The sequence below is a fragment of the Onychostoma macrolepis genome, chromosome 06 (assembly GCF_012432095.1).
Source record: "Onychostoma macrolepis isolate SWU-2019 chromosome 06, ASM1243209v1, whole genome shotgun sequence".
Taxonomy (NCBI): Eukaryota; Metazoa; Chordata; class Actinopteri; order Cypriniformes; family Cyprinidae; genus Onychostoma; species Onychostoma macrolepis.
Genome location: NC_081160.1, coordinates 14,136,034 through 14,157,453, shown reverse-complemented (window position 1 = coordinate 14,157,453; position 21,420 = coordinate 14,136,034). Strand labels below are relative to the sequence as shown.

At 38.1% G+C, this 21,420-nt stretch overlaps 1 protein-coding gene across 4 annotated transcripts in view; it reads left to right on the top strand.

The window, feature by feature from the left end:
• tnrc6c2 (trinucleotide repeat containing adaptor 6C2) overlaps positions 1-21,420 on the top strand; it is a 63,446-nt gene that overhangs the window by 32,251 nt on the left and 9,775 nt on the right. For all 4 annotated transcript variants that reach the window (XM_058777857.1, XM_058777858.1, XM_058777860.1 and 1 more), the window contains 11 exons: positions 1,200-3,425; positions 4,031-4,237; positions 5,833-5,990; positions 6,162-6,239; positions 6,331-6,388; positions 6,492-6,637; positions 6,763-6,909; positions 14,516-14,662; positions 18,722-18,841; positions 19,053-19,136; positions 19,283-19,526. In XM_058777857.1, coding sequence (XP_058633840.1) covers positions 1,200-3,425; positions 4,031-4,237; positions 5,833-5,990; positions 6,162-6,239; positions 6,331-6,388; positions 6,492-6,637; positions 6,763-6,909; positions 14,516-14,662; positions 18,722-18,841; positions 19,053-19,136; positions 19,283-19,526 — 3,615 coding nt within the window. The remainder of the gene's footprint in view (positions 1-1,199; positions 3,426-4,030; positions 4,238-5,832; positions 5,991-6,161; positions 6,240-6,330; positions 6,389-6,491; positions 6,638-6,762; positions 6,910-14,515; positions 14,663-18,721; positions 18,842-19,052; positions 19,137-19,282; positions 19,527-21,420) is intronic.

The window sequence follows — 21,420 nt, the reverse complement described above, 5'->3', positions numbered from 1 at the left end:
GACTTGTAGACAGCAGACTTGTTCTCTTGGCTGCATTTCAGCTCTGATAAAATGGCGTCCCTGAGAGCGGCTGGCTACAGGAAAATAAGTCGCTGGATTGTCTGAGCTCCATCAAAAAGAAAAAAAAGTAACATTTGGTTTATTTGTTGTCAGAATCTCTATTTTTGACTTGTTGTTCAGCAAACATATCAGCGTTTGGTGAAAGGCTTATTCTGTTAGTATGAAAACTCTACACTTAAGATGTCAGATTATTCAAATGTTGCAGTTGTCCCAGTGGTGCCAAGTCAATCTAATGACATTTCAGCTCAATTGTTAATTTGTTGATAATGCAAAATTAAGCAGTGGTTGCATGGTTGATGTTGAAATGCACCATAGCCTGTGTGATAAGGCTGTGCAAAATGAGGGGATAAGTTTATAGATGGAAGAACTGCATTATGAGGCACTGGGCAGTATTGTGGCCAGGCAATATCATAAACCCCACATCTATTTGAGCTGGCATTATTTTTAAAGTCTTAGTCTCATTCTAGTTAATGAGCAAATTTATTTACAAAGAATACACTGGTTGCTTAAGAAGACACTCACCAAGGAAATGGATAAAACACGTTAAACATGTTATTAACTAAACGTTAGGTTAGTCATGGGCACTGTATTTGATTTATGCAGTGAATCATATAGCTGCCACATGCCCCTTTAAGGGGGTGGATAATACATGTGCGTACTGTTTCTAAGGAACACTCTCAGTGGTTGTGAAGAGTGCATGTTGTTTTGCATTGTAGATCAATACCCTCTTTCTGCTCTCTACCATAATTTACACACCATCGATTACCTGCTGGCTCATGATTGATTATAGCTGGAAAGAGGTAAAGCTGTGTGTGTGTGTGTGTGTGTGTGTGTGTGTGTGTGTGTGTGTGTGAGAGAGAGAGAAACGTGTACATATTGGTTTAGTATGCATCCTCTTGAGTATCCGTGGAACATGTTGGTGAAGCTTAATTTTTGTGAGGAATGATGAATGACGGGCTTATCTTGGTTTCATTCCAGTAAATGAACACTGTTCCACCTCAGCTTCCCTTTTAGTGATGGAGATGCTAAAATGAAAATAAAAAATAATGTCCCTTGGTTTTATTTGAAGATAAATGGTGTCATGTATATTTTTATCTCTTTTTGCTATAATAAAATCCACCCTGTGTATTTGTTTACAGGACTTCCTCATCAAAGTGGACTGGGAGCCCAGCATGAAAATTGTCTTTGGAATATCCCAGTCAGCAAAAGCAACAGCAGCAACCGGGATAAAGTGATTATTAACTGTAACGACACTGACACTTGGACTTCCAATACATACGGCAAGAGCCACCAGACACCAGAATGCACCTTGAACACTGAACGCACATCAGAGGTTGTCAGCAACAGTAGCAGCACTATTATGGCTACAGGAGCTAGCCAGCAGGGTCATTACCCAATCAGCAAAGCCAGCATTAATGTCTCTTCTAGTATGGTCTCTAGTCAAAGTGGCCCTACCAGGGGCTGGGTCTCAGAGGGCAAGATTAACTTGTCCATGGGCAGTAGAGGACAGTCCAACTGGGGTGCCTCTAATCTGAACCTAAACCCCAGTGCCAACCCTGCTGCTTGGCCAGCACTTGGACATGAGGGTCCTGGAGTAGGGTCAGGCCCTAGTAGCATGGTTTGCTCAAATCCACTTTCGCTCAGTATGTGTGGCCAAGGAGGTGTGGCACCACCTCATGGCACCAATGGAAATGGTAGCATTGGTTGTGTCAATGGAAACCTTGTAGGGGACTGTGCATGGGGCAACCCGGATGTTCCAGAACAGCATCAGTCACCCACAAATGTATCTTTCAACATGAAACCTCCTAACCTTAAAACTGATGGACCAAATAACACTAAACCAGAGCCAATGAGTCCAGTGAACAGCTGGAGAGGAAACCTCAGTCAGTCACCTACTGAACCTGCCAGCGAAGATGGAACTGCCTTCTGGGGCAACGGCGATGCCAAAAATGGAGAATCAAAGGACTCAGGCTGGGATTCTGCAGGCGTCTCCTCTTGGGGGCAGGGAGGAGCTAGCAGTGGTGGCGGCTGGGGTGAATGGAGCAAACAACCAAGCACTGAAGGTACAGGATGGGATGTAAATGATGGTCCTTCCCAGGAACATATGAGTTCCTGGGGCCCTGATACTCCAGCAAGTGAGGGCAGCAGGGACAGTAGTGAGGGCCACCCAAAAAGAAGAGAGAGGTCTTCAAGTGATGATTTAGCCCCTTTGCTCCCGAGGCAGGACTTGGACCCACGTGTCCTCTGCAACACAGGCTGGGGACAGACTCCAGTTCGCCAACACACTATTTGGGAAATGGAAGAAAGTCCAGACAAAAAGAATGGTCCAGGGACTGAGGTCTGGGGGTCTTCCTCCAACACACCTTCAGTTGGACCTGCACCACCTCCTCCTGGATGTGCTAGTCCCAACCTCAATGTACCTCCTAGAATGGAGACAAGCAAAAGTGAGGGATCTTGCAGAGCCGTACCAAACGCAGGCTGGGGAGGATCAGTCTCAGCCTCTTCTCAGCCTAACAGTGGATGGGGGGAACCTTCTGCAAATAAAAAGGTTCCCAATGGATCCCAATGTGGCTGGGGTGATCCTGTTTCTGAAGGTCCCAATACCAATGGCTGTAATGGCCAATCCTGGGCTGAGGAAAAGTCCCCTAGCTGGGATGATGGTACTTCTCAGAAGAAAACACAAGGTTGGGGTGATGGAACCAAAACTTCCTCTGGCTGGGGAAGTAGTGGCAGTGGGAATAGTGGAGAGTGGGGTGACCCTTCAGAAATGCGAAAGAATGGCTCTGGAAGTTCCTCTTGGGACCCTGACAACAGAAACTGGAAAGAAACCCAGAGAGGATGGGGTAAAGCAGCACCAGCACAGAGTGGTAATTGGGGTGATGCTCAACATTCCAATGGTTCAGCCCAAGGTTGGAGTGGAAAACTTCAGGAATCCACGTGTGGCAACGGTGGAGCTGGAGGCATAGGATCATGGGGCGGCCCAAATTCTGTGAAACAGAGCAACTCTGGCTGGGCATCAGGAGTGCGACAGGAGCCGGGAGATGAGGCCACAGGCTGGGAAGAACCCTCTCCTTCTTCTATTCGACGCAAAATGGAAATTGATGATGGGACCTCCACCTGGGGTGACCCCAGTGCTTACAGCAAGAGTGTAAACATGTGGGACAGGAATAACTCCCAAAATAATCCAGGAACCAGCAACAGTGGCAACAGTAATAGCTTCACTGGGCCAAACAACAATAGCAAGCCTCACCAACACCAACACCATAGCCAAGCTCCCACTCAGAACCATGTCAGTGGTAGCAACAATAATGGATCACCCAATCAAGGTGAATCTCCTCTTAACAGAATGCCCGTGGTGAACCCAGGTAAGAGAATGCATATATTTTTCTCTTAATTTTAGCTAATTTTATTTCTCTGTACATCTGGCAAACATTAGTCAATATGCTGAGATTGTTCAAAGTCAAGGTTAGTGCCATCTCTGTCCACTGTAAAAAAAAAAAAAAACATCCACCAGTTAAGATGCCTAAGTGTGTGTTCTGCTGCCCCTCCCCTGCCAGCTGGTTCAGGTTTGAGCCAGGAATTAAATGCCTATGACTGCTGCGTCATATGACCCTAGATGTCCTGTTATCATTAGCAAGTTTTTTTTTTTGTCCAACTCTGGCAACACTGTGGGATATATTTTTTTTAATATTGAAATTTAAAGTCGGATTTGTCCATATTCCTGAGAGCTTGACCCATAATATCTTTATTTCTCTATTACAGTGTATCATTAGTGTCTGTTTGTGCTACAAATTTTCAGTTAGTAATAATTTGATGACTTTATTTGATGTAGTGCATTTAATCTGTTAAGCTTCTTTTGTATTATACAAAACAAATAAGACAATTATTTTGATCATTGATACAATTTTGATAATTTATTGATTATTTGGACATAAAAACCCCATTTTACTTTCTGTATTTTAATTACCAGGCTGGGGAGAGCTCCCTAATGTACAGCCAAACTCAGAACCCTCTTCATGGGGCGAGCCAGCCAATTCTAACTCTTCTGTGGACAATGGAACTTCAGCTTGGGGCCAGTCCTCGAGGGGCTGTGGGGGATGGGGTGAAGGTGGCCATGACTCCAGTGGACCTTATGGCAGAGGAAATGCACCTGCTGGATCAGGCTCCTGTCAGGAAGGTAATGAAATAAAGAAACCTTTTCATATTAAAGCATTCACTATAATAGAAGTTTGGAAACTAAGACATTGTTGATACTTAAATGTGCTGTATTCAAATATGTATTTCATATTCCATTTTGTTGCCATTTGATGATAAAGTTAAACTACACTGACCTCTGGTGGTTGAATAAATCAAGTACTGATTGCGTTACCTCACTGTAAATTTGAAGTTTGTATTTTTTCTGCTAAATAATTCATGTTATACCATGTTACATGCTGAGACAACTTGAAGTTATTTGTATTATAAAATATAAATTCTGTGGCTCTCTGGCATTTAAAAAAAAAAATTGCTTGAACATCCTTACAAGCAAACACTGATTCAACCAGTGGCGTGGGTTTGAGGCAGCGCTATCTGTTTATCCAACCAGTGACATAACGGGGCAGTATTTGGGAAAACTGTCTAATTTTTAAGGCTAATTTTCATTGTTTTTGAAAGAAGACCTGCTATGAGGAATAAGCCGGAATTTACCTCAGAAGAACAGCACAATCTGACGCAGCTTTATTCAGCGGAGATCATTTCTGTAATTTAGTTTTACCTACATTAGTTAACGTGTTATTTTTACATAAGCCTGTACGGATTTTACTAGTTGGACTTTTCCTGAACATCTTGCCAAACTGAAATGTATTGTTTAACTGCTCCTTTTTTTAATCCTCATAAATTATAACCAGTGTCTCTGAGCAAGCTAATCACAGAGTCCGTAAAATATGACCTCACATTTTACAAGCCCCACCTATGACTTCTGATGGACACTGCCGAGACACTGCCCTGAGTGAGCCGCACACAATCTGCCATATTTATCTTCATGCTAGAGCATTTAAAGGGTCATGAAACCCCAGACTACTTTTTCTGAGATTTTAGCAGTGGTGTTTGTGTTGCACATCATAGAAGACAATGTTAGCATCCGATCATTTTAACTGTTGGAGAAAACTGGTTAATTTTAATCTTTTTTGCGCTATTTTCATCTTCCGGGTTTAAAATCTACATCGTGTTGACGTCACAATTTGTGACATGGCAATGGACAATAGTACATCAATGACGCGACGATATCTATTAAATTATTCATGAGACTCGTGTTCTTAGCCAATGAGTAGACGCTTCGCTTAATTATTCACAACAGTATGTGTTGATTTGCTATGACAGACGCTTCAGACTGTGAGATCACGCACATTAACTGAGAGAAACGTTCATGGATCGAAGGAGAGTGTTTGTTTTTGCTTTGAAAAGTATTCTCAAAAAAAGTATTCTCGTAGCTTTGTAAAATTACGGTTGAAAAAGTTGACTGGTGTCACTACTGGGTCGCCAGTAACAAACAATGGAGCACTCTCTGCTGGACAAACTAAGTAATTACACCATTTACAAGCATTTTATCTGCGTTATATGTTCTGTAAAAAAATGTATATCTGTGGGATATACGCCAATGCAAATATATCTGCGACAGTCTCATATCAGCCGATAAAATCGGCAAAGCAAAAAATCGGTCAGGCTTTAAATTAAAATGTATATGCTGGTTACACCCTTGATTATGAGCAGTCTTGTCCATTGGTGTTTTGCCAGGTCCCAAATCTATGCAAGATGGCTGGGGATCAGGAGGGGAAGAGATTGGCATGAACACTGGCCAATGGGATGCTGATGATGGTGACATGTGGAACAGTCCTACATCCCAAGACTCCTCTTGTAACTCCTGGGGTCAATCCAAGAAGGGCCCACAAAGGGTAAGCCATTTTAAGCCATGTGTGCTCTGTTGTGTAATGTCATGTCACATACTTACTGTGTGGTTAAGAAACAACAGACATATATATATATATATATATATATATATATATATATATATATATATATATATATATATAATATGTGATATTGCTATTGTTTGTTCATTACAGGGCAAGATCTCCAACAAGCAGGATGATGTTTGGATTATGACCAGACTTATCAAGCAGCTTACAGATATGGGTTTTCCAGTATGTTAAAGACTCGATGCTTAAGTCATTAACAACATATGTAAAATAAATATTTTTAGCATAGCAATTATTTTTCTTTTACCTGATACAGAAGGATCCTGCAGAAGAAGCTCTAAAGAGTAACAATATGAATCTGGATCAGGCCATGAGTATGTAGTACACTTTGAAGTTTACCCATAACAGCAGACAGACATGCTGTGAGTCATATGATTCTTGGTCTAGAACACTGATTATGTACTTGGCTTTCCTCAGGTGCTTTGTTGGAGAAGAAAACTGAACTGGACAAACGGGGGATGGGCATGTCAGACTACAGTAATGGAATGAATAAGCCCATACTGTGCCGACCCACAAACCTCTCCAAAGACCCCTCACTGGATCGTGCCCCCTTCCTGGACAAGGTATAGGTTTTTTTTGGGGGGGGTTTTTTGGAAAAAGCCCAAGGAATTTTCTGGACTGGAGTAGAGAGAAATTTGATCTAGGTACATTTTACAACTAGTTTTTGCAACATTTTCTGGTCTCTCAGGACGGTAGGCTGTCAGATGATGCTTCAACCTCACCGTTTATGCCTTCTCCTGGCCTCAAGCTCCCACTGGCCAATAGCAGCCTCTCGAGCCACGGATTGGGTGGGGTCTCCTCTGGCCTGTCCATGCAAAACTTGAACAACAGACAGGTGAGTGTTGTGAGATCTCTGCAAAGGACATAGGCATAGCTAGGGCTTGATATCGAGTTCGATACTTTTTAGGCACTGACCGAATTGCCTCGATACCATAGAGTATCAAAAAACGTCTCGTCGTTTGATACCAAATTTCGATATCTAAGGGGTTAATCTCATCAATGTCAGTGAGCCAAGAAGCCTGCAGCACTAGATGTTTTCGATTAGAAGCGGCGCGGATACATCAGTGTTTGACATCCGCGAGAGTGATTGGAAAGCGTACGGAGCAGTCTGCTTTCTATAGCTCTAGCGGTACTGTAAAGCTAGCTTTACACTGGCACAAAAAAATCAGATTTTTTGCTCACATCTGACTAGGCATGGGCCGGTATGAGATGCTCATGGTATGATAACCGTAGATAAAAATTTCACGGTGTCACGGTATTGCGTTTACAGCTCTAAAATATGTTATTTTTAAATGTCTGGGTAAAAAAAAAACATTTTTTCCCACTGAACACAATATATTTTATTTTTAAGAAACATATAGAACATTTTGGAACAGTAAACATGTCAAATCTAAATAGATAAATAAATAATTTAATTCTTCTTAATTAAATTAAGTGCAGTCACTTAAGTGAGCCTAAACCTGCAGCTCAACAACAATCAGAAAATAAATAAATTATTTTCTGTAAAAAAAAGAAAAAGAAATCCTTATAAATGAAAAAAATAAATAAAAATGCAGTCACTTAAAGTGAGCCTAAACTTGCTACTCAATAATCAAAACCATAATCAAAACACAATTTCTGTAAATAAATAAAAATTAAGCAGCAGTCATTAAACCTGCAGCTCAAAAAGGTTTTTGGAGGCACGCTCACTTTATACACATTCATCTTTTAGTCCAATGCAGGAATGTTCACCTTTCCCGGATTAAGTTTGGAGCGGTGATGTACGAGGATGTGTGCACATACACAGAAGGAGAGAGAGATCGCGAGTGTGTTACAGACACACACTCACACACACACACACACACACAGTCTCTCTCCGTACAACACTATTAACAGCGGTAAAGTTTGGTTTTTTTAAATGTCGTGATTTTGAACAGATGTAAACAATGGCAGGAGGCTTAAAAGTATAGACGTGATACCAGCTAAATGTAATTATTGTACTAAATCGCAGAAACGTAGTACTTTAGTCTGATATTCCCCGCTCTGTGAAGTAACGTGAGAGAGGAAACTAGTTGACGTTAGCTAGTTAATTAGCCATGTTATCTGCCTCGGTAGCAAGCCAAATAGGCCTTTATCACAGTCCGCGTGTCGTCACATCCGGCTCTGATTAGTAGCGTAAAGGAATTTCCGCCTGCTTTATTGTCAATGGACAGACGCCAGTTTTGTGAAGAAAATTAAAGATTTAGTTCAGTTGAACACTGACGAAATAAACGACAATGTTAAAACTGCGTATTTATACCGATTCCATACCATGTATCATGTCATCCTTCATTTTAATGTGTAACATTAGCCTATCTGAGCGACGCGACTGTCAGATTACTGAAGAGCACGCAGCTCAAGTTACTGCCAGAGGAATATTCAGACTTATATAATTTAAATTTTATTTTTAATATTATATTGTTTATTTTTGCATTATTTTTATTGTGATTAACCTCCCGTTCTTGTTCACAGTAAATGATATTCAATCGTTGCACGCAATCACGGAGAATAACTCGAATGAGATGATCAAACTTAATTATCTTTAATTATCGTCTATGGGCTGGAAATGTTTCTTTATTTGAACAACTTCAATTTGATGCGATTATAGAGGATTGCATCAAAGTCAGTGCGTGAAAAAAATGTGAGCATTGTTTAATACAAATTTGCTCTAAACCTTTAATTTAATCCTTCTATACAGTCTTTAGTCATAATGTTTTAAGCTTTGGCTAATTCTAATGCTTATTAATGTGATATTGTTTGTATAGTTTTCTCGCTGTTCTGTAATGAAATAAGGTGATCAGACAGTGAAGAATTGCCTATACGCATACAGTATGCCTCGCGCGCTCCTGTTTAAGTCACGAAATACGCATCGGGATATCGTGACAACATATTCCATCGTTTCATAATACTCAATTAATTGTTGTAAACTGAGATTGGTGCCTTTAGAAGACGTATATGTGCTGAATTCTACATAAATAATCCACAACAATCCCGTGCTATGGGCACAGCCATTGATAAAGGCTGCAGCGGAAGTTCTTTTACGCTACTATTTGAATCTTCCGCTTTTCGAACGCGGAAGTGTGATAAAGGCCTATAGTAATTTGTTGCACATGTGTAAACACAAATACCCGAGCGAGATCTGATTTTTTCACATCCAATCTGAGCCAGTTCCAAATGTGGATTTTAATCGGATACACATCCGATATCTGGACATCCGACCTACATCTAAACACACACATCCAATTCTCCACAGAACTCCCAGCGCACGTTTGCTCATAAAGATTTTGAAAGGTGTTTTAATGCTGGCATGCTGTATGCGCTCGCATTTTATTGAGATGGAAACGTTTTATAGGTAAGAAATTGCACATTCAGGAGCTGGTTTTCAACCCTTACCCGTGAATTTTGAAAATACAACAGCTAAAAGCTACATTCTATTTCTCAGCAATGAGGTGATAACTTGTTATTAAACCGACAAGCTTGTTCGCAATGCTTCACAATCATTCGCTCCCTCGCACGTGGGTGCATGCGTTCGTTCGCTTTCTCTGGCTCTCTCTCTTGCTCTCTCTCTCTCTCTCTCTCTCTCTCTCTCGCTAATTCATTCAAATTCATTTCAATAAACATCATCTTTATTTCACTAAAGAATTCTACCTCTAACGAGAAGTAGATAAAATAGTCTAACAAATTAAAATTACTGTTATTTTCCAGTCTTTATCCGTTTAGTCAGATTTTGTGCTGCAAAACATCCATGACAGCTGTTGTCCATGCTGGCAAATAATAATGGCCATTCGACGTGAATTATATAAATAATTTTAATAGCATGGTCATTTAAAACCCGAGGGCCTACCATGTGTATAGTAAAGCGATCACTGCAGACAATCCTTTTGGGCGGGAATTAATGTAAACACATATATCGGATACCAGTCGTGTCTAAAGTGAATTTAAACAGACGGGCCAAAAAATCGGATATGGTCAAAAGATCGGATTTGTGCATTAAGACTTGCAGTGTAAACACAGCCTAATACACCGATCGGTCTGCACAGTCGGTCCGTGTCAAGTCGAACACACCTAATAGTTTACACCCGTTATACTCAGAGATGTGGCTCACACGTGAGGCTGTAGTGTGAATACATCCCAACCGCCTTAGATGTAAGGCTACATTTATACTGGTGCGTTTTTGTTTTAAAATTAAAACGATCCTCATCATCACTGCGTTTCAAGCCGCCTTTTTCTCAATTTAATGCCGCATATATATGCAAAAGAAAATAAAGTTTTGCAAAAGAAAAATAAAGAATTGCAAAAGAAAATGAAGTATTGCAAAAAGAAAATAAGTTTTGCAAATAAAAATAAAGAATTGCAAAATGGATAAATAAAACAGAGCAAAAGCAATGATTTTGCAATACATATTTTCCATGGCCATATCTACTAATTTATTTGCAATGCAGCTTTTATTTTGCGTTTCAGTCAAGTTTGAGCTTGCGATACCGTTTTCCCTTTGCGCTTCACGTTTCTGCGCGTCTCACTTTGTGGCGCTGTTTTGTCATGGGGTGGAGTCAGGGGACGGGGCGTGTCCAACAGGCCTGGGCATGCCTCCCTGGAAGTGACGTCATCGGCCCGAGACGCAGATCACAGCTGATCCAGGCACCGTCACTGAGCAGAGGCATGCGGGTGGATCGTTTCCTTTTATTCACTAGCTTTAAAACATGCATGTTTTCATTTTATTAACAAATCTATATGTGTATTAGCAGCGTTTGCTCAAGTTAAAGAAGTTGTTAATATGAACATCTGCTGTTTATTTCTCTCAATGTGTGCACTTTTATAGCATTAAAATGTGTATTGTTTCATCTGGTTAACTAAATGTGCATTAATAGTGCTTGTTTAAAATCTCTTAACCTGTGCACAGCGCTCTTTGTTTACATTAGTTCAGAGTTACTGCTAGTTTTAATGTAAAAGAATGCAATTAACTTCACAAACTATACATCATTAAAAGGTCTAAGACTCTAGCTTCATATCCATCTCGACTTCGTTTTCATTTACATAACTCCTGGCATAAATTAAGAAATGACTGGCACTGGAAGTTTAAAAAAAATGAAGCTTGAGTCTTTTGGTTTAAATTTCTCGTGGCCACGAGATATTAATGAGTAAACAAACCAGCGTGACCATAGCAACCTGGGATTATCAGAGATGTATTTATTAATATTTTATTTTATTTTTTTATACAACAAAAAAATACATTATTAAATTATTATATTAACACCACCACGGGGTAATTTTACCCATGGCTGTTTTTCAAATAGGCTACATAATATATTTTCAATTAAAAATATCCAAGTCTTACAGTCATTGACTTTTACTAAAATTGTGTTATTTACAATCCCCTGTTTATTGTTAAAAAAATTGTTTAGATAAAACCAGAACAAAAATGGGGCATTTATACCTATAAGCGCCATCAGGACAAATTTACGCATAATTCCTGTCATCACGTTCAAATGAAGATGTTTTAAGATGTTTATTCCTCTACTCATAAATGTTCAAACTTTGGATTAAATATTAATTTGTGTTTGCAATTTTTTTATCGTTTATGGTTCGCTACTGTGTCGCTTATTTATTCCTGAAAAAAAAAATCTGAATTATGATGTAATGAATAAAACAATTTTTATGATTACCCCAAGTTTATTGGTGTTGTTCTCTTATTCAAATGATAAATTATATAACTAAACAAATTAATTAATTAGGTGAAACTGTGCACTTGAATTTGTCATTGTACATCCTTTGCAATGTGGTGAATTAGTATTGCTTATAATAGTCTATTTAGGGTGTTTTAGTCATTTAAATAACATGGGTTATCTTGAAACATTTTATTAGCTATAATATTACAACACCCAAATATGTATTTATTTCCTCGTAATTCTCGTTGTCATTACAGGCTGGTTTATATTCATCATTAAGAAAAGTGATTAGTGTAACCTGCTTAAAAATAGCTGTGAACTTAAAACAACAGGACAAAAACATAGCTGATGACTAAAAATAATAATTTTATGACTCTAGACATTGTGAAGACAGTGGCATAATACAGTGACATACTACGTTTTTAGCCATATCAAAACAGTAGTCATGGCATGGGTAAATTTGACCCGCTGGCGCTTTTAGGTATACAGCGACCTCTGGTGGTTGAAGTGTTAACCATATGCTACGTACTGGACTGTATCGCGATGTAGACAACATTCGAATTAAGTTTATTATGAATAAATGTTACATAAAGTATAATAAAATAGGCCGACAAGAAAACATTTTTATCCATCCCACAAGTCTTGTAAGTCCATGTATTTTATTAGTATTGGTAATATTTTTATATTCGTTGTTATGTATTTGATTTTTCCCTTCATTTCGATCTCTTAACGTTCAGGGCTGTATAATAATAATAATAGCCTAATATACACATATATTACATAAAAAGACACGATCAACGGACTGTGGGATGGATAAATATATTTGATCAGTCTCTGATAATCCCAGGTTGCTATGGTCACGCGGGTTTGTTTATGCATGATTAAACTCATGGCCACGACATACATTATTATTACGTTCCCACGACTTAATATCTCGTGGCCACGACAAAACTAAACCAAAAAGACTTTTTAATCTTTTTTTAAACTTCCAGTGCCAGTCATTTCTTAATTTATGCCAGGAGTTATGTAAATGAAAAACAAAGTCGAGATGGATATGAAGCTTGAGTCTTAGACCTTTTTAATGATGTATAGTTTGTGAAGTTAATTGCATTCTTTTACATTAAAACTAGCAGTAACTCTGAACTAATGTAAACAAAGAGCACTGTGCACAGGTTAAGAGATTTTAAACAAGCACTATTAATGCACATTTAGTTAACCAGATGAAACAATACACATTTTAATGCTATAAAAGTGCGCACACATTGAGAGAAATAAACAGCAGATGTTCATATTAACAACTTCTTTAACTTGAGCAAACGCTGCTAATACACATATAGATTTGTTAATAAAATGAAAACATGCATGTTTTAAAGCTAGTGAATAAAAGGAAACGAAGGGAAAACGGTATCGCAAGGAAAATATGTATTGCAAAATCATTGCTTTTGCTCTGTTTTATTTATCTATTTTGCAATTCTTTATTTTTATTTGCAAAACTTATTTTCTTTTTGCAATACTTCAATTTGTTTTGCAATTCTTTATTTTTCTTTGCAAAACTTATTTTCTTTTGCAAAACTTTATTTTCTTTTGCATATATATGCGGCATTAAATTGACTCCATAGAAAGTCATTCATTTCCAATGGAGAGTAGTGCGGGAACTGCGTGGAATTCCGATCATGTAGATGTCCGTTCATACTACACGACCGAAAGCGTGTGTTACGTGACCATTCATGCACACTGTTGCATCATGCTACATAAAACAATAAATAAGATTTATATTCCGCTTTTACTCAAATCTCACTTTAAACCACTATCGAGTGTTTGTAATAACTTCCATTTGCCGTCTAATGTGTGTTTTGGCCATGTTGCTGAAATATGTTATTACCTCTGAGTCAGAACAACGATCATGGAAGAGAGAACACAGGCAGACAGCGCTGGAAGCTGCTAATGCTCATCAGTAAATCAATGGAAAATGAATGGAAATGATGATTCTGTCTGAGCTATGCGTTTTAAAACGAACACGTGCTAGTGTAAATGTAGCCTAACAGATGTGTAAAGTGAAGACTGTTTGAGCTTTACTAAAACTATTTGCACTGATTTATTGTGTTGGTTACATTTTGTTCCTTTGTGCAGTGGCTCAGTAGATGAGTCTTTGAGTCTGTATAAACATCAAGCTGAAAAATCTTTTATTTTTTTATTTTTATTTTTTTAGATAATGTAATCTTGTTAAAATGTAATAAAATTGCAATTAAAAAAAAGTATCGTTCAGGAACCGGTATCGAAGTCAAGGTATCTGTATACCCAGCCCTAGGCATAGCGCACAAGTTTTAAATTTAGATTCAACTATGAAGCTGTATTGTCTGGTATAATGCCCTACTCCTTATTTTGTATTTTTAAGTGTTGTTAAAAAGCCACTAAGGCTGGAGTGGTGAACTAAAGTTATTTGTCATTTATAATTAAAGATATATAAACGCTAAAACATGACTGACTATTCCATTTATGTTGTATTTATATGAAATGAATATTTATTTATTTATTTTAATTTTTTTTATTTTAATCTGAAAGTGGCAGGATAATTTGACGTTATGTTCAAGTCAATGTTAAAAGCACTTTTTTTTTTTTAAGAGGCTGCATTGTAAGAGAGATTTTGTTAAATTTGTACTGAAATTTATCTGATTTTTTTCTTGCATCCAACCATTTAGAGTATATAAAAGCATTTAATTTGTATTGATCCCCACCCCCACTCTCTTTGTTTTTTAGATGCAGAATGGAATGTTTGGCACTAACGGAGCAGCACAAACTCGGGTCATGCAGCAGCAGGCCCCGCCCCCTCAGCAACCAGTGCCACCTCTTAGCTCCGCCCAGCCTACTCTACGTGCTCAAGTGCCTCAGCTTCTCACCCCTCAGGTACAAATTGCATCTATTATTTCAAATTCTATTGTGCCTGCATCTGTGACAAAATCCAAGGGCATTTTTTTACATATCTAAGGGCTTATATTTACAAATATAAATATAAATTTACCAAATTAACCGTATTAAATGTTTGTAGCATCTCAAAATCTTAAATTCAATCAATCATCTAGTCAGAATAGTCAAGTCACCTTTATTTCCGTGGTGCTTTATACAGTACAGTTTGTGTCAAAGCAACTTCACAGAGATAAACAAGAAAACAGCAGAATTAATTATGGAAGCTCAGCTATGGAGACTGGTTTAAAGCAGCTCTAAAAGACAACAGTGTCATTATTTAGCTAAAGTCAGTTCAGATAACATAACAGTGCGAATTTAGTCAGCTATAAGCAATGTTGTTATTCAATTCAAGTCAGTTCAGTGCTGATTCAGTTCAGTTCAACACCAATGTTGATGTAAAACAGCACAGAAAACAATAGTACCATCATCCAGCTTAATTCAGTTCAAGTGTTGTTTTCATCCGGTTGTGTCAGTCAATGCGGTCATATTGATAAACTCAATCAATAATAATACCAAAAGAATAATAAGACACTACAGGGCTGTTTCTTAAAGAGATATTTCACCCAAAAATGAAAATTTTGTCATTATTTACTCACCTCAACTTGTAAATAAAAGAAGATATTTTGAAGCATATAGGTAGCCAAACGGTTAATGGTCCCCATCAACTTCAATGTTATGGAAAAAAATACTTCATTTCTGCATTTTAACATGGGAGGTCTATGGGACTGACTCCCTTTTGGAGCCAGTCTCTAGCGGCCAGTCGATGAATTGCAGATTTAGTCACTTCCGTGTTGGTTTCAAGAGAGGGAGCGGGAGGTTGCCGCTTGGGCGGGACATATCAAGCAGCCCCGCCCCTTTTTAAATAGCTAATGGGCCCGATACTGAGCTCATGTACTCGTACTCGTACTCATTAAAATGCACCGATACTAAACGCCGATACCACACAGCATGTGATAAGTGCCGTATGCAGACAAAGAAACACGACAACAGAACAACAGGCTGCAGAATGGAGTTATTAGAGATTAAGGATGTCTACGAAGCAGATGTATGCAATGAGTAATGTTAAACATTCAGTATTAATGCCTTTATAGCTAATGTGCGCAAACTGAAAAGCAAAGCGCTGAGTGGATTGAGCTCACGGCGGTGCAGATGCGCGAGCTTGTCAAGCGACTTTCTCACAGACATCACTGGAAAGTTTGTAGTTCAGTCGGATATGTCAAAAACAAGTAAGCAAAACAATGCACAAGTTACTTAACGGTGGGGAGGGAGATGTAGAGAGAGAGAGCGCGCACTTCTGTTGTGTGATCTTTATTGATGTTCGCTCACATAGCACGCATCATTTGGATTAAAAGCTTTCCTGTAGCTCAAATAGTAGAGCATGGCACTAGCAACGCCAAGATCATGGGTTCGATTCCCAGGGAAAGCAAGAGCTGATAAAATGTAAAAACTGTAACTTGAATGCAATGTAAGTCGCTTTGGATAAAAGCGTCTGCTAAATGCGTAAATGTAAATGTAAAACTAAATCGTAAATATAAGACAATTTATAGGGGCATTCACTATAAACATAATTTATTTTCAACCTTAAGCATACACGACTTTCTTACTTGTCCCTCTCATTCTGCACCAGTACAAATACGTGCGCGTACGTGTTGTGCGTTTTGATTCTTCATGATAGTTTCTGCATGATATGAGTGGCTTTGGAATATAAATCACAGCATGTTTCAAATGAAAAGAATAACGCAACTTCTATTTCTGAAAATATCACAATTAGGAGATTTATAATGAGTGATTCCCTGCATTATTACAGCAAAGCGTTTGATTACAGTACAAAGCCACAGCAATGGAGCAGCTCTAATGCTGTTAAATTAAAGATTATGTACCATAGAACAAAAAAATTAACAGTGAAAGTAACAAACTTGTAAAATACGTTTTAATGTGCATAGTTAAGTGTGAAAATAACCGAAGGATATACAGTCAAACCAAAAATTATTCAGAGACCAAATATAATTTTTGATATTTTTTTACTAGTGGGTGCAGGAGTTATTATTCATTTATGTAAGTGAGGATAGCTAAATAAAGTAAACTGTGACATATTATATCCAAAAATTCTTCCATAGGGTGAACTACCAATAAAATTGATACAAATTTGGAACCAAAAATTATTCAAACCGAGTCTGGGAAAAAAACTGAAGTTCAGGTTTGCATGAACCTGGTTAACAGCATGCCCAGGAGACTACAGGCTGTCATTAAGGCAAGGGTTGCCCGACAAAGTACTGATAGTTGTGTAAATATTGTCATACTAACAGCTGTCTGAATAATTTTGGTTGATTGTAATCCATCACATACCTTTCTATCAAAGTTATCTGACATTATCAAGCTGAATTTGTTCTGACATAGTTTAACTCTGAGTTCTTGTCATAATTTATTACCATAAACTATAGCGAATAAACTGTGATAATGTGAGAAATGTTGAAGGTGTCTGAATAAATTTTGGTTTGACTGTATCTATTTGATAAATGAAGTTAACCAATTAACATTATACATACTGTTTTGGTTTTTGTACCCAATATTTTAAAAATGTACAAATGCAATGAAAATATCGGTATCGGCAAGTACCAAAAATAAAAGTATCGTTATCGGGAGAGTACTGGAAAAAGTGGTATCAGTGCATCCCTAGCTAATAGCGTTCGTTTATATCACAGCTTGGGCTAGAGCCATTGAGCTCGATAAAGCCACATTTGACAGGGTATGACAGCCACAATCTCATCCATATTGCTATAAAAAATAGTATTCTGTGTAGAATTCAAATGGGTCCAATATGTTTTGTGGTCTGTGCCAACTCGTGCATATGGTCCGCTGCTTGCTATCATGTCTCTGGACTGGAACAGACTGTGTGTGAGCGGTTTGTCAGTTAGCGTGACATAGCGCAAAACCAGACTTCTTTTGCCCCTATGTAAAGCATATTTACACTGTCTGAATCGTTCCCTATCCCCTATATACTGCACTACATGCCATTCAACGTACAGAAAATACAAATCCTGTGAACAAGTGACCAATCTCAGCCAGCGCTTCAGCGTCTATTTATAGTGTAGTGGGCGGGCGCTTCGGATTCTAGAGAGCATTTGATTGGTCAGAAGATTTGATGAGAAGCTGAAGTACGAGGTGACGTCAAAAAATTGTTTATCCATTTTGCCGGAAGTGAGAGACTGTAAGTTTTGAATGCTTATATCTTGTAAACGTGAATTTTGTCACTGTTTTGGAGCACACTGGCTTATAGATAACCTTAAAGCCGCCTTTCCACTGCACACGACATTCGGACACGACTGTCTCATTTCTCCCCCTAGTGGCAGTCGCACTGTACTTTCAAACTGGTCGTGCAGCAACCGTCACCTCGGCATATTCACCATGGTAAAATTAATGATTTAAATAATTAATGTATGAATGTATCGTCACAAATGACCCCCAAAATAAAAACATAGTAGGTTTTATGGGGCTAATCAACGTAAATAATGATTTAATAATTATAAAATAATTATTTCTTCCATAATTATTCTAAAGCACCATTTTACAGAAATAGTGTTTAAAGAATTATGTTAAAGTGAACAAAATATTGTTAATTCTAACATTGCGCTTATAGTTTTTAATATGCTGTCGCATACGGTCTAGCCGCAAAAGTTCAAATATTTTAACGCATCCGAAGCTCAAATCGGATCCGAAATTTCCACATACGCATATGATCGGAACTCCACGCAGCTCCCGCACTACTCTCCATTGGAATGAGAACATATTGATACTAACACCCAAAAAACTTTTGGTTTCACTGAGACTTTAAAGGGGTAGTTTGCCCAAAAATGAAAATTTTTTCATTTTCATCAGGAAGTCAGATTTCCTTGCTTCCACTGAAACACACAAGATTTTCTTTGGAACATTTTCAAATCATGGCGGATAACATGGATCAACAGGCTTTGCCCAAACCGGTTTGTTTTTGTTTTTTTGTAGGTTCAAGCACAGCTCTTACAGTTTGCGGCAAAAAACATTGGACTGAATCCTGCACTTTTAACCTCACCAATAAATCCTCAACAAATGACCCTGCTGTACCAACTACAACAACTGCAGGTGGTGAGTCACACAGTTCACTCTCCTGCTCTGCTGTTTCCACATGAACACTAGTGATTGTCATCTACCCACTGGCCTGTCTGCAGGGAGTGAGATGGTAGCTCTTTCTGTCTTGATAATGACCCCATCACCTTTCTATCTCTATTTCTATTTCTTTCTATTTCTCTGTAATTTCCTCTCTTTCTCAAATTGTATTTTTTTCTCTTTCTGTCAGGCGTATCAGCGTTTGCAGATTCAGCAGCAAATGATGCAGGCTCAGCGTAATGTCTCTGGTCCCATCAAACAACAAGAGCAGCAAGTATGACAGACTAATTTTACTGGCTCTGATATTTATACTCTTACAGTAATTCTAGTCCTAAAATATTAGCTTATAGTTATCTTGACTATGACAAATAATGTTCCATATGAAATGAAAAAGATGATCATTGTCGTCCTCTCACACAGGTTGCACGTACAATCACAAACATGCAGCAGCAGATCCAGCAGCACCAGCGTCAGCTGGCCCAGGCCCTGCTTATGAAACAGCAGCAGCCTCCACCTTCCTCTCACACTGGCCTGCACCCAAATCTTGGCAAGGCAAGCCTGGACACTTTCACGGGTCATCCTCAGACTTCAGGCCTCTCCGTCTCAGACCTGCAGACCAAAGAGCAGCAGTCTTCTCCAAACTCCTTCAACCCTTATACACTCTGTAAGAGAACGAGCCTCATGTGGACACACTCCTGCATGTGTATGCTTGCTGTGTGTGTGTGTATGTGTGTGTGTGTGTGTGTGTGTGTGTGTTTGTGTTTGTGCGCACTTTTCACTTTATTTTACAATGTATGTTATGCATGTTCCATGTACTTACTGTAGTAATACCAGTAAATTATGCAGAATTACAAGCAACTAACATTAATACAAATCCTAACCTTATAGTAAGTACATGTTGTTAATTGATATTACTCAGTAATTGTTTGTATAATTACACAGTAACAAACATGTCTTAAAACAAAGTTTAAGTTTTATATAGTAGCTGATAGTTGCACTGAGTATTTTATTGTAATAAAAGCATTGTTTTTGTAATAATAGCAGGACTGTCAGTTTAAAACATAGCTTTAGTTTGATTTTTTTTTTTTTTTTTTTAACATTTTAAAAATGCAATGCAATTTATTTTGTCACCATTCCTGTACTTAATTTTTTTTTTTTTGCCATAACAATGTAATGCCTTTCGATTATCTTCATTTGGGGCTTCATTGGGGGTTTTCGACGCAAATATTGCTATAAGTGAATAATGTATTAGAATATTGTGTAATAAATTTGATTATTTTTTGATTCATTGATTGACAAGCAATAGTCAGGGCTTAAAGTTCTCCGGTGCCGGTGTTGTATCCATTTTCGACTCCCTGCCAAATTATTTACCCCCTCGTTGAAATCGCTACCTGATTGCCTAATCCTAACCCCACCCCTAGGGGGGGTAATAATCTGGCGGGGGTCAGAATTCGGCACAACACCGGATCTCCGGCGTGTAGCGTTTGGCTGCAGAAAAAAAATAATCCTACATTTAAAAAAAACTTGTTGATTTCACTGTCGAGACCATGAGTTCGCCTACCAATGGTATGAGAGGAGCACAGCTTTCACTCTCAACCAAACAAACATTACTAGCCAATCAGAATTTTTTGCTTATAGACACGAGACGCGCCGCGAGTAATAGTAGGCAGAGTCGCAGCCCTGATGACTGGAGAAGCGCGACAAAAAGCTGTGAGGCGCGATATGGTCCATCTAGCGCATATTTACATGGAAAAACTCATTAAAAAGCAGCGGAGCCTTGTGAACAGCTCAGAGTAATCATGTAATCTCCATAAGAACAATATGATTGCCAGAACAAATTTACCGGGTTTATTGAAAAGGTTATTTTTACGTTAATGGTAATTTTTCCGGTAATTTACCAGTAAAGACTATGTGCGAAAGGGGCTAAACTCTTCCTGTGAGAATTGCTTAAAGTTCATCTGGGAAAACAATGCATTGTTTTACTAGATTTGTAACGTAAATCATTTATAAACCTTTGCCAACACAGGAGAATATGTCAAACTATGTCTAAATGCCATGTTGTATATCGCGATTTCAAAATAAAAGTTTCTGCATGCGGACAAATATTAAAATTTATTGGATTAAAAACAGTTTAATCACGCTGTAAAGCGAAACGTATCCAGGCCGTTAGCGCCCTCTGCAGGTATTTGTTATAATACATAATTTATTTAAATCTGTTATGTTCATATTATGTATAGGCATATTACATTATGTATTTTAACTGTGTTGTTCAATAAAACCATGTAATTACTTGGTTTTGATATTTTATTTGAGCCAATTATTATTGCCTCATCATTAGTTTATATATAAATAATCATACTACAGCCTGGTTTTCACTTAGGTCGGTTTGTGTTAATAAAAATATCAGATTACTCAATTGTCAAAATAATCATTAGATTAGTTGATTACCAAAATAATCATTAGTTACAGCCCTAGATTAGTTGATTTGTAATTAAAAGACAAATATTTTGTCATTGAAAATTTCTTAAAAATAGCATTAAAATTGTCTCATTCTAGTG